Source organism: Lepidochelys kempii, chromosome 1 (assembly GCF_965140285.1).
Source record: "Lepidochelys kempii isolate rLepKem1 chromosome 1, rLepKem1.hap1, whole genome shotgun sequence".
NCBI lineage: Eukaryota > Metazoa > Chordata > Testudines > Cheloniidae > Lepidochelys > Lepidochelys kempii.
The window spans coordinates 244,029,352-244,047,177 of record NC_136380.1 but is presented as its reverse complement, the minus strand read 5'-3'; the positions used below and the strand labels follow the sequence as shown (position 1 = coordinate 244,047,177).

At 43.3% G+C, this 17,826-nt stretch overlaps 1 protein-coding gene across 4 annotated transcripts in view; it reads right to left on the bottom strand.

Annotated features, from left to right (window-relative positions):
- Positions 1–17,826, bottom strand: part of WASHC1 (WASH complex subunit 1) — a 97,552-nt gene that overhangs the window by 58,019 nt on the left and 21,707 nt on the right. Inside the window, exon 1 of one of the 4 annotated variants that reach the window (XM_073321157.2) lies at positions 14,767–14,848. The exons of 2 other annotated variants lie outside the window; for them this stretch is intronic. Coding sequence is in view for 1 of the 2 variants with exons in the window: in XM_073321148.2 (XP_073177249.1) it covers positions 7,673–7,691 (19 nt within the window). In the remaining variant the exon portion in view is untranslated. Of the gene's footprint in view, positions 1–7,672; positions 7,784–14,766; positions 14,849–17,826 lie in introns of those variants that run through there. One more of the 4 variants, XM_073321148.2, reaches the window with a different exon arrangement.

Here is a 17,826-nt window from a genome sequence, read left to right as displayed (position 1 = left end):
TGGAACTCCTTACCGGAGGATGTTGTGAAGGCCAAGACTATAACAGGGTTCAAAAAAGAACTAGATAAGTTCCTGAAGGATAGGTCCATCAATGGCTATTAGTCAGGACAGGCAGAGATGGTGTTTGCCAGAAGCTGGGGATGGGTGACGGGGTGGATCACTTGATGATTACCTGTTCTGTTCATTCCCTCTGGGGCACCTGGCATTGGCCACTGTCGGAAGACAGGATCCTGGGCTAGATGGACCTTTGGTCTGACTCAGTATGGCCATTCTTATGTTCTTAGGATATTAGAGAGACAGGTGGGTTATAAGACCTGAAGAAGAGCTCTGCATAGCTCAAAAGCTTGTCTCTTTCACCAACAGACGCTGGTCCAATAAGAGACATTACCTCACCCATCTTGTCTTTCTAAGACCCCTTTTAAACATTCTCAATGTCCAGATCTAGCCTCCCCCTCCCTTCATTTGACTGCCCAGTTGAGGCCATTTCATCTGTGTCCATTCCCACTTAGTCCTAGGATACGTCCAAGTTCCTGTTCAGTCTGACTTGCCTTTGACACCATTTAAATGTGATAAATTGTCATAACTATCTGAGTCTCCATGAGGATTCCAGCTGTCCTGCTGCTGCAGCGCCAGCAAGCTCATACAGCTGGCTTTGATTCAGCAGGGTTCAAAGCTCCTCAGTTTTAATACCGTCACATACAAACAATATATTTCTCTGAAAATATAGCATCTCCCTGAAATAAAACAGCTGGTCATTTCTTCCAACCCACTGGGCAATAATGTTCTGCTATTGTCATCAGCTTCAGTCTTCTGCTTAGTGATCTTGCCGTCCCTTATCTCCCCCCCACACCCCATTATCACCACATTTCCCTCTCACCCAAATACTTCCAATATCCCACTTCCATCCTTTCCTCAGACCCACTAGATCTTCCCTGCATTTTCCCCAATACAAAAATTCATGCATATCACAATACTTTCCCCCCGTCCCTACCCCTGTATTACTAGGGCTTAATAGATGATATTTAGCACAGACAGCTATTCAGTTTGATCATGCCAAATCCATTAGACCCAACCCGCCAGCTTTGTATATGCGGCAGCAAAGGGGATGCTCATACTTCTTATAGACAATGTGGCAGCAGCTGGGACTATCTGAGATAATACACATATAAACACTAGAAAGGGGGAACTTATTCAGTACTTCCAATGTTAGCTAGCAGGAAGACCCCAACAGACTAATACAGACTAACACGGCTGCTACTCTGAAACCTGTCATTATGCAAGACACTGCATTTAGCCGTATGGAGTGGAAATCCATCAACTGCATGAAAAAACTTGTACAGATACAGACAAATATCATCTTCCTTTCCAAATGCAAACAGATGGACATCATACCAAAAGGACTGAAGGCAAAAAATCCATTACAATCTACATACCATACAGACTATGCTGACAGCTTGTGCCACACGCTCTCAAAGAAACCGCAGAACCACCTGATCAATATCCTCTATAGCAAACAGGGAAAGATTAAGAATGAGCTCTCAAAACTGGATACTCTTATAAAAAAACAACCTTCCACACAAACTTCCTCGTGGCTGGAATTTACTAAAACTAGACAAGCCATTTACAACACACACTTTGCTTCTCTACAAAAGAAAAAGGACACTAAACTTTCCAAACTACTACATGCCACAAGGGGCCACAGCAATGGTTCCCTCAACCCACCCAGCAATATTGTTAATCTATCCAACTATACTCTTAGCCCAGCGGAAGAAGCTGTCCTATCTCGAGGCCTCTCCTTCTGCCCCTCTACCCCCATGAACATGATACAGTTCTATGGTGACCTAGAATCCTATTTTCGATGTCTCCAACTCAAGGAATATTTCCAACACTCCTCTGAACAACATACTAATCCACAGAGACCTTCCTACCAACACTACAAAAAGAAGGATTCTAGGTGGACTCCTCCTGAAGGCCGAGACAGTAGACTGGACTTCTACATAGAGTGCTTCCACCAACGTGCATGGGCTGAAATTGTGGAAAAGCAGCATCACTTACCCCACAACCTCAGCCATGCAGAACACAATGCCATCCACAGCCTCAGAAACAACTCTGACATCATAATCAAAAAGGCTGATAAAGGAGGTGCTGTCATTATGAATAGGTCGGAATATGAACAAGAGGCTACTCGGCAGCTCTCCAACACCACTTTATACAAGCCATTACCCTCTGATCCCACTGAGGGTTACCAAAAGGAACTACACCATCTGCTCAAGAAACTCCCTGAAAAAGCACAAGATCAAATCCGCACAGACACACCCCTAGAACACCGACCTGGGATATTCTATCTACTACCCAAGATCCATAAACCTGGAAATTCTGGGTGCCCCATCATCTCAGGCATTGGCACCCTGACAGCAGGATTGTCTGGCTATGTAGACTCCCTCCTCAGGCCCTACGCTACCAGTACTCCCAGCTATCTTCAAGACACTACTGACTTCCTGAGGAAACTACAATCCATCGGTGATCTTCCTGAAAATACCATCCTGGCCACTATAGATGTAGAAGCCCTCTACACCAACATTCCATACAAAGATGGACTACAAGCCATCAGGAACACTATCCCCGATAATGTCACGGCAAACCTGCTGGCTGAACTTTGTGACTTTGTCCTCACCCATAACTATTTCACATTTGGAGACAATGTATACCTTCAAATCAGCAGCACTGCCATAGGTACCCGCATGGCCCCACAGTATGCCAACATTTTTATGGCTGACTTAGAACAACGCTTCCTCAGCTCTCGTCCCCTAATACCCCTACTCTACTTGCGCTATATTGATGACATCTTCATCATCTGGACCCATGGAAAAGAAGTCCTTGAGGAATTCCACCATGATTTCAACAATTTCCATCCCACCATCAACCTCATCCTGGACGAGGCCACACAAGAGATCCACTTCCTGGACACTACGGTGCTAATAAGTGATGGTCACATAAACATCACCCTATGCCGGAAACCTACTGACCGCTATTCCTACCTACATGCCTCCAGCTTTCACCCAGACCACACCACACGGTCCATTGTCTACAGCCAAGCTCTACGATACAACCGCATTTGCTCCAACCCCTCAGACAGAGACAAACACCTACAAGATCTCTATCAAGCATTCTTACAACTACAATACCCACCTACTGAAGTGAAGAAACAGATTGACAGAGCCAGAAGAGTACCCAGAAGTCACCTACTACAGGACAGGTCTAACAAAGAAAATAACAGAACGCCACTAGCCATCACCTTCAGCCCCCAACTAAAACCTCTCCAACGCATTATCAAGGATCTACAACCTATCCTGAAGGATGACCCATCACTCTCACAAATCTTGGGAGACAGGCCAGTCCTTGCCTACAGACAGCTCCCCAACCTGAAGCAAATACTCACGAGCAACTACATACCACACAACAGAACCACTAACCCAGGAACCTATCCTTGCAACAAAGTCCGTTGCCAACTGTGCCCACATATCTATTCAGGGGACACCATCATAGGGCCTAATAACATCAGCCACACTATCAGAGGCTCGTTCACCTGCACATCTACCAATGTGATATATGCCATCATGTGCCAGCAATGCCCCTCTGCCATGTACATTGGTCAAACTGGACAGTCTCTATGTAAAAGAATAAATGGACACAGATCAGATGTCAAGAATTATAAAATTCATAAACCAGTCGGAGAACACTTCAATCTCTCTGGTCACGCGATTACAGACATGAAAGTTGCGATATTACAACAGAAAAACTTCAAAACCAGACTCCAGCGAGAAACTGCTGAATTGGAATTCATTTGCAAATTGGATACAATTAACTTAGGCTTGAATAGAGACTGGGAATGGCTAAGTCATTATGCAAGGTAACCTATTTCCCCTTGTTTTTTCCTACCCCCCCTCCCCCATTCTTGTTAAACCCTGGATTTATGCTGGAAATGGCCCACCTTGATTATCATACACATTGTAAGGAGAGTGATCACTTTAGATAAGCTATTGCCAGCAGGAGAGTGGGGTGAGGGGAGAGAAAACCTTTTGAAGTGATAAACACCCATTTTTTCATGGTCTGTGTGTATAAAAATATCCTAACTGCATTTTCCACTTTTATGCATCCGATGAAGTGAGCTGTAGCTCACGAAAGCTTATGCTCAAATAAATTGGTTAGTCTCTAAGGTGCCACAAGTCCTCCTTTTCTTTTTGCGAATACAGACTAACACGGCTGCTACTCTGAAACCAACAGGGTGGCTTGCTGTCCTATTTTTACCCCAGCTTTTTGTTGCCTGGAAATCAATAATCTAGAAAATAAACTGCAGGTTGGACTGCTTTTGGCAGAGGTTATCTCAGGAAGAGGTCAGAGAGAGTGGAGATTAAAAACAGCAGAAATTGCTTTCAAGTGATAAACTATTCCCTTCAAACTCAGACACTATGGCCACAGGATACAGCATATCATTCCATCTCGGAGCAGCTTCTCTCAAGACACAGTTCTCCTCCTCTTCTCCTGCCCACTATCTTTAATCTTCTGAAAGTGCCTGCCTTGCTCTTTCAGGTTTATTTTAGTATTATTTCTCCCAGCTGTGTTCTTCACCCTCTCTCCTACAACTCAGGCAGAGTGTGCAGTGTCTGCAGTAACTCAGTACTATGACAGTCCAGCAACCACATTGCAGCGTAATTCCCTCGTGATTATCTGCTTGCAGTTTTCCTGCCATAGAATTCTGGGAGTCAGGAAGTCAGGGCAGCACTTTTTATCTGAAGGGATGAAAATTACCTCAGCAGAATGGAGTTTGACGCTAAGTAACAAAGGAGAGATGAAGACAATGCTCGCGTTCCAAGTTGTTCTGGAGCTACATGCACAGGTATTTATCTGTCAGGACTCCCTTAGAAACCGTGAAGGAGCAGCCATGTCATGAGAACAGGGCTTGGAAAAAACTCATTTACTCACCACTAGCAAGTGGGAAGCTTTCCCAGGTGATCTTAAGCTCCTTCATTATCAATTCAGTGCAATTTAAGGTTGTTTATTTAATAATTACATTCCTGACCATCATGGGTGTCTAGATAGCATTCCAAACCTGAAGTGAGCATAACCCGATGCAGTGTTCTCCTGAGTCTCCAGACAGTTCCACGAAATCTATCACTGCTCATAATTTTCCCAATCAGAGTGAAACTAAAACACTAGCTAGACAGTTTAACTGCTGCTTTTTAAAATCTTTGGGGCATCAATGAAAGCGACAAGAATCATGTCAATTTCACTCTTGCCACTTGGGAAACTTGGCTGTTAAAAGGCTGATGTTATTGCCACTGGACCTCCCTAGTAGTTCTTCCTCCTGCTCCTCCATTTCATATTTGCCTCTGGATAGTAAATATTTGGTAATTGTTTCCAAGCCCTGCATGAGAGCAACAAACATTAAGACTCTTTAAGTGAAGGGCCATTTCATACAGTGTTCCTTGAGGCTCAAAAATAGGCACAGCATTCTCTGCTCAGCATCTGTCCTGATCAGAGTGACATCTTTTAAACTCAGGGTATTGCAGACCAGTCTCTAGGAAATTTCCATGTCTGAGATTTGTTCTTAGGTGATGGGGAGAAACTTTGGCAATCCTATCACCGCCAAAGCTGTAACAACCCAGCGCTGACATAATATTCCAGGTTTGACAGGGTAAGGGGCATAAGGCCCACTCCAGAACCAAGCCTCATATATATAAGGAAACTTGGTTGGAGTAAAAAAATGGGGGGGAGGGATTTCCCAGATTGTCAAAATTGTTCCTTCCCCACCCCCTTTCCAAGTTTTGAATTTTAAACAACATTTTTAAATTTGGCCAATTAAAATTGGTTAAATATTAAGTCTCTTTCCCTCTTAGCAAGACAATGTTTGAGAGAGCATATTCATAAAGCACCAGGACTCCATCATCAGTATCACAGTTCACAAATTTCCAACCCCAAAGCACTGTGGGAAAGTCAGGACACCTATTCCTGTACTTCTGACAGGTACACTGTAGCAGCTACCGTTAAAGTTCCAATTTAAGCCAGTCCAGTGGCCTAGAAATTGGTATTCTACACCATCATGAAAGCTCTCCAGTTTAGAGTCCTTGCCCCTGGGCAGGCATGAGCTGGAAATAGTTCTCTAATTTACAGAATGTTTTTCTCATGGATAGAAATGCAGGACTGGAAGGGACCTCAACAGGTCATCTAGTTCAGTCTCCTGCACGTATTATCTAGACCATCCCGGACAGGTGTTGCCTAAACAGTTCTTAAAGACCTCCAATGATGGTGATTCCACAGCCTCCCTAGGTAATTTGTTCCAGTGCTTAGCCACCTTTACAGTTAGGAAGTTTTTTCTTAATGTCCAACCTAAATCTCCCTGGCTTCAATTTAAGCCCATTGCTTCTTGTCCTGTCCTCAGTGGTTATGGAGAACGCTATCACCCTCCTCTTTGTACCAATCGTTTATGTACTTGAAGACTTATGTCCCCGAGACTTTTGTTTCCAGACAAAACAAACACAATTTTTGCAATCTTTCCTCCTAAGTCATGTTTTCTAAATCTTTAATCAATTTTGTTGTTCCCTCTGGACTTTCTCCAGTTTGTCCACATCTTTCCTGAAGTGGGATGACCAGAACCAGGCACAATGTTCTAGTTGAGGCCTTATCAGTGCTGAATAGAGTGGAAGAATTACTTCTCATGTCTTGCTTAAAGCACTCCTGCTAATACATCCCAGAATGACGTTTGCTTTTTTTTTTGCAACAGTATTACACTGTTGACTCATTTAGTTTGTGATCCACTATGACCCCCAGATCCTTTTGTGCAGTACTCCTTCCTATGTAGTCATTTCCCATTTTGTATTTGTGCAACTGATTTTTTCCTTCCCAAGAGGAGTACTTTGCATTATTCCTTATTGAATTTCATCCTGTTTATTTCAGACCATTGCTCCAGTTTGTCCAGATCATTTCAAATTCCAATTCTGCCCTCTAAAGCACTTGCAACCCCTCCCAGCTTGGTATAAAGTTTGTGGATGATAAGTGTACTCTCTATGCCATTATCCAAATCATTTATGAAGACATTGAATAGAATTGGACCCAGGAAAGATCCCTGAAAGACTCCACTCAATATACCCTTTCAGCTGGATTGTGAACCATTGATAACTATTCTAAGTACAGTTCTACAACCAGTGGTTTACCCATGTTATAGTGGGTTCATCTAGGCTATATTTCCCTAGTTTCCTTACGAGAAGGTCATCTGAGACAGTATCAAAAGCCTTACTGAAGTCAAGGTATAGCTCATCTACCTCCTCATCCACAAGGCTTCTTGCCCCATCAAAGCTTTTTATAGTAAAAGAAATAGAAATAACCAGCAAAGAAGAAACCTTATTTTTAAAAAATGTGAATGCTCTACTTGAATTTTAAACAATATGGAACATCAGTCAGACCAATTGTTACCCTGGGTCTTCAGAACCCCCAACAGGGGCAACTTAACTATTTCACTCCAGGTGGTGTAAGGAATAAATCAACAGGAACACAGCACTTCTCTGTCTGATCAAGGAGTAATGCAAGTAAGCATGCTCTTGTCTAAAACTGCAGTATATTAGATTTAAGCACACACAAACATAAGCAATAGGTTTAGAACAGCCCAGATATTTACCTAACGTCTGGAATGGCATTGAGTAATTAACAGCAGGTTGGCAGTGGCCAGTTGCTTACCCACAGGGGAGAAAGGGTGTCAGGAAAAAACTCTCTCAAGATGGCTTCAGAGGACTGCTCCAAAGTACACTCTATTAGCTAATCTTTTATAACTAGCTTCTACAAAACACATAGGTCATAATGACCCCTACTGGATCACTTTTCTAACTTTCAATAAATTTAATATTAGAGGAGTCCAGACAAGGTTTTCCAACCACCAAGGTTTTCAGACTCAGTTGCTTACATGTTTGTCCCCTCCTTCCATTCCGATTAGCAGAAACTGCCAGCTAGATATCACCTTGCTTCTGAAAGCCTGTCTCCAAATTAAACCTTCATTAAGCGGTGTTCTATTTCATTACTTCATGGCGGCTGAATGCACATAATATGGTTGGCAATTAGCTTGATCACATTCAGGAGTATATACGCCCCTCAAATCCAGGGCGACACAATGTCCTGTGGGAAAGTTGGGTTCCACACATAAGGAGCACACCTTTTGTCTGGCAGGAATTCTCTCGAGTCAGGAGTTAGGGATGTAACAGCCTTTTATTATTAGGTTCCATCTTATGCTCTCCCAGGAGGCCAGGGAAAAATTGTTTCATCCAGTCAAATATTAAAATGTTTCAAGCGAAAGAGCGCCCAGTACTTCCCACTGAATACCTGCCGTCCCTCCCCAAACATCTCACAGAGACAGAGTGTGTAAAGGGCTGATCCTCCTGCCCTGAAGTCAGTCTCTTCTCCCATAACTTATTTTCCCCACATCATTTAAATTGATCCTTAAGTGATGTCAAGACACTTGCAACTGTAGAAAGAACTGTATCTGTGATGCTAGATTGAGGAAGAGCACAAGTAAACAGGGCCCAACATGCTAAGAAACAGACTTCCTTTATTTTCTGTTCTTATATAAGAGCTCAAATTGGTTATGCTTGGAAGCAGCAAGACAGAGAGCAGACCATATCTGTCGTTCTGCCAAAGGCTTTGGAGCAGCAGTAGAGCAGAACAGATTTGATGTGACTAGGGAAATTGGTCGACAAATGTAAAGTAACACAAAAGAGCCAAAACAATCAATCAGAGGAAATAAGAAGCCAACAGAAACAAATTAGTGCAGGCAACAGGCTTTGAAATAGGAAACTGCCAGGCACAGGACAAAGAAGAAACAAAGGATTCTGGGATACAGCAGGAAAACAAGCCTGAGGAAATTCCAGTGATATCACAAGATCCTGTGATCAGCCTCATGGAGTGGTCTGCTAAGTGTGTGTCATTCAAGAGGAGATGCTGCAGAAGTAGCAGCAGATGATACAAGACAAGAAAGCAGAGTAAAAAAAAAAAAAAAATGATCCCCAAGAATGCCACGTACAAGCCTCACAGACGGTCAACATGCAGCGCAGTCTGGAGTACAAAGGCATGGAGGGGATTTAACAAGGCGTGTAGAACAAAGGATTATTGCCATTCCTCAGAAGTATTTATGTCCCTAATTCAGCAGAGATGGTGAGTCAGGGAGCGCACTACAGTGACAACACCACTTCCATGTAGAAGTACCAACCCGGTAATTGTATGAGCACAAGGCTACAGGGATCTGCAGTGAAAAGAGGTCACTCCTGGGGAAAACAGGGTTTGGAGGGAGGATGTGGCACCAATGTAGAACAAGCGTCAGAGTCACCATTCAATGGCCAACACTATAAACTTCTCATTTTCAATCCCTGACCCCCTCCTACCGTAGTGACAGAGCCCTCAGTCTGTTCAACTAGTGCCACTGGCATTACCGTTACATGATTCTTTTGGTGGAACGAGTGAGAGATCTTTAAAGGTAAGTATCCACCAGCACTCTCTCTTATCTATAGACCTTACATAGATCGGTAGACCTTACAAAGTTGTGGTCAGCTCTCATCATCTCATGTCTCGGTTAGTGCAACATCCTCCTCTCTGGCCTTGACAAATGCAATCTTGGCCCATTGATATCCATTCAGAATGCTGCTGCAAAAGATCAAAGTGTTGGGCTAGGAAATTGAGCATGTCACCCCCTCTTTGTCATGCCACTTTGAACACATCTCTCCCTTCCTTGGCTCCCTCTTCTCTATCATGTCATACATAAGCTATTTGTCTCCACTTTCAAGACCCTTCATGACCTATCCCCACGCACCCTATCACATCTCATTCAGTAGCAAAAGATCAGCTTCCACTTCCAACTTCTCCATGATTCCAGCCTCCATTACCCACTTGTTTGAAAATCTAACATGCGCCTTTATGCTTTCTCCCATGCTGCCTCCACAGGCTTGGGAGGAGCTCCCCATAAACATCCTCAAAACTCAGCCATTATCCTTCTTTAAATACCTTCTTAAAACTCTCCTTTGTCATGAGGCCTACAAAAAAAAAACAACAACAACAGCTAGGCTACTGGTGTACTACCAAATAGCTACCAAATAGCATCTCATTGTTTCCTTGCGCTCCCCTTTTGTCCGTACACATCTGTTGTATCATCTTAGACTACAAGCTCTTTGGGGCAGGGACTGTTTTGTTTTGTGTTTGGTGTTCTGGTCCATGCCTGGGATTCCTAGATGTTATGATAATACAAATAAATAAGAAAAGCACCACATTTAAGATGGAAGCACTGATGGATTGGTGGGGTGGTGGGTTGGGCATTTCTGTCTTGACAGAGCAATCCCAGGGAACACATAGATTTAATAATGTTGCCATTTTAGCTCTTTCCACTTTCTAAATGAGACAAGTTCATCAACCAAATATAATTAAACAAACACATCAAGGAACCCCCAGACATCCTTCCCAAATCATGACAGCCTAACCAGAGCACAAATAGGGGAGTGGCAAAACAGCAGAACAAGGAAGACTGAAATGCAGAAAATTTCCCAAGGGAGACATCAAAGTAAGTTTGTTTCCAGACCTTGCATCAGGCAGAGGAAGTGGTATCTGTTCTGTTCACAGTAAACTCAGTACTCTAGGAAGACTGGATGCCTCAGAAAATTGGCAACAGACAAGGAGCCTTTCACCTTTAGATTTCAGAGTAGCAGCCGTGTTAGTCTGTATTCGCAAAAAGAAAAGGAGTACTTGTGGCACCTTAGAGACTAACCAATTTATTTGAGCATAAGTTTTCATGAGCTACAGGTCACTTCATCGGATGCATAAAGCGGAAAGTACAGTGAGCAGATTTTATATATACACACAGACCATGAAAAAATATACATTGTAAGGAGAGTGATCACTTAAGATGAGCTATTACCAGCAGGAAAGTGGGGTGGGGTGGGGGGGAGAAAACCTTTTGAAGTGATAATCAAGGTGGGCCATTTCCAGCACATTTCCAGGAGTTACCAAGAACGAGGGGGGGGAGGGGGGGCAGGGAAGGGGGGTGGGAAGGAGGAATAAACAAGGGGAAATAGTTTCACTTAGTATAATGACTTAACCACTCCCAGTCTCTATTCAAGCCTAAATTAATTGTATCCAATTTGCAAATTAATTCCAATTCAGCAGTCTCTCATTGGAGTCTGTTTTCGAAGTTTTTTTATTCAAGGATACTCACTTTGAGATCAGAAATCGAGTGACCAGAGAGATTGAAGTGTTCTCCGACTGGTTTATGAATGTTATAATTCTTGACATCTGATTTGTGTCCATTTATTTGTCAAGACCTGGAAAAAACGTACTTTTCCATAGGGTGAGGCCCCCGCTTCTAGTGGTGGAAGCATATCTGCAATGCTTTTCGAGAGATGACAGTCACCTCTTTTTGGCAGGAAAGACCATGGCTCAATCACTGATCAGTTCAACATTTCATGATGTGATTTTACAATGGGGCTAAGTTTTTCACTCAGTATTAAAGTAAATGTATGTGCCCACCATTGCTGATGTGGCCTCAATAACAACCTTTTACACAGCAGTTATTATGCCTGTCAGCAGCCTCTCTCAGTATACACAGGTAAATGTAATACCACTGCAACGGTATTACTGTTGGCTGACTCATTCTTTATTTTCAACACAGAAGAATTTTATTAGAATGAATGCATTTATCACAATAGCATGTGTTTATTTTGAAAACATTACCCATGAATTTATTTGACAAATAATTGCATCTCCACAGTGCAAGAGAAGCATCTATTTTAGTCAACGGTTAGTAATATTATTTTAAGCATACCAATGTATAATTTAAATCCAAAATTTGTACTTTTAAAAAACAGAGATCTCTCTGGAACATTAACAAATGGATTCTAATGCACGGCTGAAATATGAGTCTTTCACAAGCAGGTGGCTTTCTTTGCATTAGTTGCTGGTTCAACAGCAACTACTTGATATTCAGATGAATAATTTTTTGAGAAGATTATTCATCACAACTTTACTGCAAACAATCAGCTGATGTCCTGGGTAATGATGACTGAACCAGTTTCACAAGCTATCTCCCTCCCCCCCACCCCGACACACACACTGCAGCCTTTGCTTGTAGAGTAATCCTCACTACATATTTCAAATGGCAGCAATTCTTTCTCCATCAGTACGGAGTAACTAAAGCAGGGGCTTTCCTATGTGTACACAAACTACATCATCATGATTACACAGCAGCTTTCCTCATTCAGGGATTCTTTAGACATTCTCCATGTCCCATATACAAACTGCAGTTCAAAGCCTTATAGAACTGCACTGCTTCCACTGCAGGGTTTGAACAATACAGTCCACAGCTGTGGAGATCAGAATAAGGGCCGGAACAAAGCCTGTTCCAAACCTGTCATCCCATCAAAACAGATACTATTATACATCAGTATGAAACTCATATGTTATCAAGCCCCTCTTTCTAAGGCTTAAATTGGTCACAGATCTGTCATTACTAGGAACAACTGTATTTGTTTGCAACATATTTTTAAATCTCAGAGTGATTCTTTAATACACTTACAATGTCCTGTCAGCAGCTATTTACTTGCCTCAGACCTGACTCATACTTTTTTTTAATAGTTCTGTGACTCCAAAGTGATTCAGTCTACTTTAAGCCTTGCCTCTTTCTACAAGTAAGCTTTATTTCTGTGAATGGGATGGTGGTGCCTATGATTCTGGGGAGAGGCCAAAAATCTTCTAATGCAGTGGTATCTAATATCAGGTCCATTTGAGGTACTGATTCAGATTCTGCAGAATGCAAACTCTTTTAAAGTAAATTTCTAGGGTTGTGAAGAGAGTCTTTAAAATGCAAACCAAGCATTAACTGATACAAAACTGAAGTAAAGTTGCCTTCCTGTATCTGCAACAGCCTGAAGCAACTCAGAGATGTAAGCATTCATAGCAATGTGATGCTAACTCTCAGAAGTCATTAATCGTATTTCCAAAAATTACCAAAAATGTGTGCACAAGTCTAATAACTGCCAAATTACCAAATAATCAATAAACAAAAAAATAATAGCGGCCCCATGAGTGCCTGGCATACATAGAATCATAGGACTGGAAGAGACCTCAAAGGTCATCTAGTCCAGTCCCCTGCACTCATGGTAGGACTAAGTATTATCTAGACCATTGCTGACAGGTATTTGTCTAACCTGCTCTTAAAAATCCCCAATGATGGAGATTCCATAACCAGTGCTTAACCACCCTGACAGTTAGGAAGTTTTTCCTATTGTCCAACCTAAACCTCACTTGCTGCAATTTAAGCCTGTTGCTTCTTGTCCTATCCTTGGAGGTTAAGAAGAACAATTTTTCTCCCTCCTCCTTGTAACAACCTTTTATGTACTTGAAAACTGTTATGTCCCCTCTCAGTCTTCTCTTTTCCAGAAGAAACAAAACCAATGTTTTCAATCTTCCCTTATAGGTCATTTTTTTCTAGACCTTTAATCATTTTTGTTGCTCTTATTTAGACTTTCTCCAATTTGTCCACATCTTTCCTGAAATGTGGCACCCAGAACTGGACACAATACTCCAGCTGAATCAGCGCAGAGTAGAGCGGAAGAATTACTTCTCATGTCTTGCTTACAACACTCCTGCTAATACATCCCAGAATGAGGTTTGCTTTTTTTACAACAGTGTGGTACACTGTTGACTCATATTTAGCTTATGGTCCACTATGACTCCCAGATCCCTTTCTGCCGTACTCCCTCCTAGGCAGTCATTTCCCATTATGTATGTGTGCAACTGACTGTTCCTTCCTAAGTGGAGTACTTTGCATTTGTCCTTATTGAATTTCATCCTATTTACTTCAGACGATTTCTCCAGTTTGTCCAGATCATTTTGAATTTTAATCCTAACCTCCAAAGCACTTGCAACCCCTCCCAGCTTGGTATCGTCCGCAAACTTTGTAAGTGTACTCTCTATGCTGTTATCTAAATCATTGATGAAGATATTGAATAGAACCAGACCCAAAATTATAAATGTAAACATATATGTACACATGCATATATACAATCATCCAAGCTTTGCCACTGAGCAATGATGAATATACTACTAATGTCCATAACTAGCAGTTTTGTTTTTACAAAACTGTCATTCTACCTTTGATCGCTGTATAAACCCCAGAATCTGCAGATCTACTATGCCCCAAAGGTAAGATATGCACCTATTTTTTGTTGCTCCAACTCGTGACTCATAGTAACTATATAATTAAGCCATTTCCCCAGAATGCTGCTACAACCCCTTACTTTACTATTACGTGCCCAGTGCCCGCCAGCAACACCTGCACCACCTCAGCAAGGCACATACAGAACAAATACAGAATAAATTGGTTAGTCTCTAAGGTGCCACAAGTACTCCTTTTCTTTTTACAGAACACACAGAGAGAGAGCGCGCGGTGTGGGACTGCAGGTAACACTCAAAGGTCCGACCAATATGTCCCAGTGAGAGGTCATCCCGGACCCCATTCCCTTCCCTCCCGGCCCAGGCTCCCCCTACAAGCTTCAGGTACATCAGGTGAACACAGGTGCAGTTGCTGAGACCCCCCCCCCCCGCTCCCGCCAGTCCCGCCCGGCCCCAGAGACCCGCGCCCCCGGCCTCCAGAAACGCCAGTCCCGGGGTGACCTGGACACTGAGGTCCCCACAAGCCCCCCGGGGACCCATCTAGCGGCAGCCCCCGTGGCTCTGGCCCCTCACCTGCCGCGAGCGGGACACGCCCCCTAAACACCTCGGCCGCAACGGCAACGATGGCGCCCCTCCGACCCTCACCCACTTCCGCCCCTACAACGGGTCACTTCCGCTCCCGCTGAACACCACTTCCGCCCCTACTCTGTCCCACTCCCGTTAGGTCCTAGTGCCCGGCCGGGCTGGGACCAGCAGCCACGGGGCTGACGGGGGGAAGGGGGCAAAGGGGGGCGATTGTCCTGCGGCCCGGCTTAGAGGTCCCCAGCCCTGGGAGCCCCCCGCGCCCCCACGCAGCCAGACCCCCAGCTGGGGAAGGGGCCTGTCACTTGGACACGAATTGGTGGCTCGGTGTCACGCAACCCGACCCCGTGGCCCTGGATCCACACAATCAATAGTGCCAGTGGTTGGAGGGGAAGCGGAGACTTCGCCATGCAGTGCTTGAAGTCCCCAGGGTTGCTGCTCCCAGCGTATGGGAACCCCCTCAGACATACTTTTTTCAGACCACCTTAAGCCCTGGCTCCATGCTCCCCAGCCCCAACGTGCCCCAGAGCAGCTATCACACTGGCTTGGGGGATACTGCTGCCGCATGTCGCATGACAGAGGTTCTCAACCACCGCCATAGCCTGACCCCATCTTACAACAGAACATAGTTCAGGGCCTCCCCTCTCTGATCTAATCACAAAGAAAGGGAAGCTGATCACATTCCCCCTGGACCTGATCCTGGCCCACAAAAAGAGAAGTGAACATATGACTTAAAAGAAGGTCACAAAACAAACGTTCCACTGTCTCCTCTGCCTCTGTTTCCAGCTGCCTTTCTGCTTCTGCGTTTCTCAGATTTGGGGAACAGTGAACATCTGACTCACATGCACTTGTTCTCCCTCCAGTGCTTAGTTGAAGAACTGGGCAATGAAATACTGTTGTTGTTGTTTTAAATGGTGACTATTTGCTGGAACTTTTTGAATCAGTTCTTGGTTCTGCTTATGCCTCTTTTGCGTTCTCTTTCTGCAAACACCCAAGCAAACAACTTTACTAACACAAATATTCATGGAAAGTGAACTTCAAAGCGGTGTGGAAAAATATTAATCAAACCCAAAATTTAATTGTGCATGTACAAGTCATCAGGCCAAAAGTATATGCATGCCCATCCACTCAAGTGTCAGAAACAATGCCAGGGGACTTATTTGATCAGTTACAACTTAACACAATGTGAATAGCAAATATCAAGTACTGAATGCTCACACAGAACTATTTGTGATTGATACATAGAGTTAAAAACAGCACAAAAATGTAGGCACGTAATTCAAACTAAATACATACAAATACAAATACACATACAAATACATACAAGATCTGCTCTTGCATATTCAACTGGGGGGGATGCTAAAGTCATTAGATAAAATACCAATTGCAAATTATTCACTTGGCTATGCTCATTTGCTGTGGTATCCAAAATTATGAACACTTGTTGCAGGTTAAGGTAGAGAGTGATATCAAACTGGTTGGAATTCTAAAGCAAATTAGCAGCAACATAACGTTTTGGGAGCTCACAAGAAGAGTGAGCACAGTGCTCGCCCATGTGAAGTCTTAATGAAGGGACCAGATCATCAAGTTATTTAGCATTTAAAGTGTACCATGAAATCAAGGAGGTAGAAAACAAGGTGAAAATTTCTGTCAGAAGAGGAAGTTGTGAGGAATATAAAGCCTGCCGCCAATACAACACTGAGAATGAAAGCAATAAGACCTAGCTGAGTCTGAGTAAGGAGTGTGTGTGGGTGTGGGTGTCAGGACCTGTCAGAAACAGAATATGGGAACGGATGTAGAAGCAGCAATCCAATCTATTCTGATCCATTTTTATTTATATACTGCTGATGGAAAGCCCTTCAAGTGCTTTGCAATTACTCAGATAAAAATCCAATTCAATACACTCAGAAAATTCAAATTAAAGAAAGAGGAGGTGGGTGCAAGGCTGGGCCAGCCCCACTGAGAATGAAAGAAGGTAGAGAGAGATTTCAGAGTAGCAGCCATGTTAGTCTGTATTCGCAAAAAAAAAAGGCATCCGATGAAGTGAGCTGTAGCTCACGAAAGCTTATGCTCAAATAAATTGTGTAGTCTCTAAGGTGCCACAAGTACTCCTTTTCTTTTTGGTAGAGAGAGAGCTACTGCAGGCAGATGGCAGACAGAAATAACAGAACTAGGTAGATAAGAAGAAGACCATGAGAACCCCAGTAAGACACTGGAAGGAAAGAGAGAAAGCAGGAGGAGAGCAACAAGAATAGACTGGGGCCCAGCTAAGAATTGGTATCAGGATGGCAATGGGACTGGCCAGAATCTCAATAAGAAAGTGGTTGCAAGTGGGAGGGAAGTAATAATATTCTGAGCTCCAGTAAGGCCTTGTCATATACCAAAAACACAGACCAAAAAACACCTTTCCCCTGTAGTCTAGATAAGGCCTAAGGAAATGGGAGATGTGATTGTACTAAAGAATTTATAAAAATAATCTTGAGGCAAATTAGAAAAAGCAACTGTTTTACTATGTGTTTAATTAAACTACGCAAGCAAGCTGACAGGGCTAGCCTCTGGCTTACTTCTCATCTCCACCCACACAATTATTCTGCAGATACTGAGTGACACCACTCTCAGCCAGTGAAACAGTGGATAAAAACCTATCCAGAACAATTTTCATTGGCTGATTAGTGCTTTTGATGACAGGACCCTCTTACATAGCGAGTACTGAAAGCTGATTAACCCAGGCATGGGCATCATTCTCCTTCCCAGTTCTCTGCATTGGCAAGTTTCAGCAAACAAATTCAAATCAGACAGTATAGATTTTCTTCCCCTGCTTAAGAGAATACTGCCCACTTTTCTATAGGTGAGGGAAGAAAATGTAGGGAGCCCCATCTCCCTATGCAACCAACAGAACATGATCTCTAGGGTACAAAGAGATGGCCTCAGCTAATATGCCAAATCATTCATCCCTAAAGGGTCACTGTCTGCAGGGTAGGGAGGTTGTCTAGGCTGTTTGTCAGTCAGCTACTAAATACGTTGACAGGATCTGCATATGCTAGCAGGCAA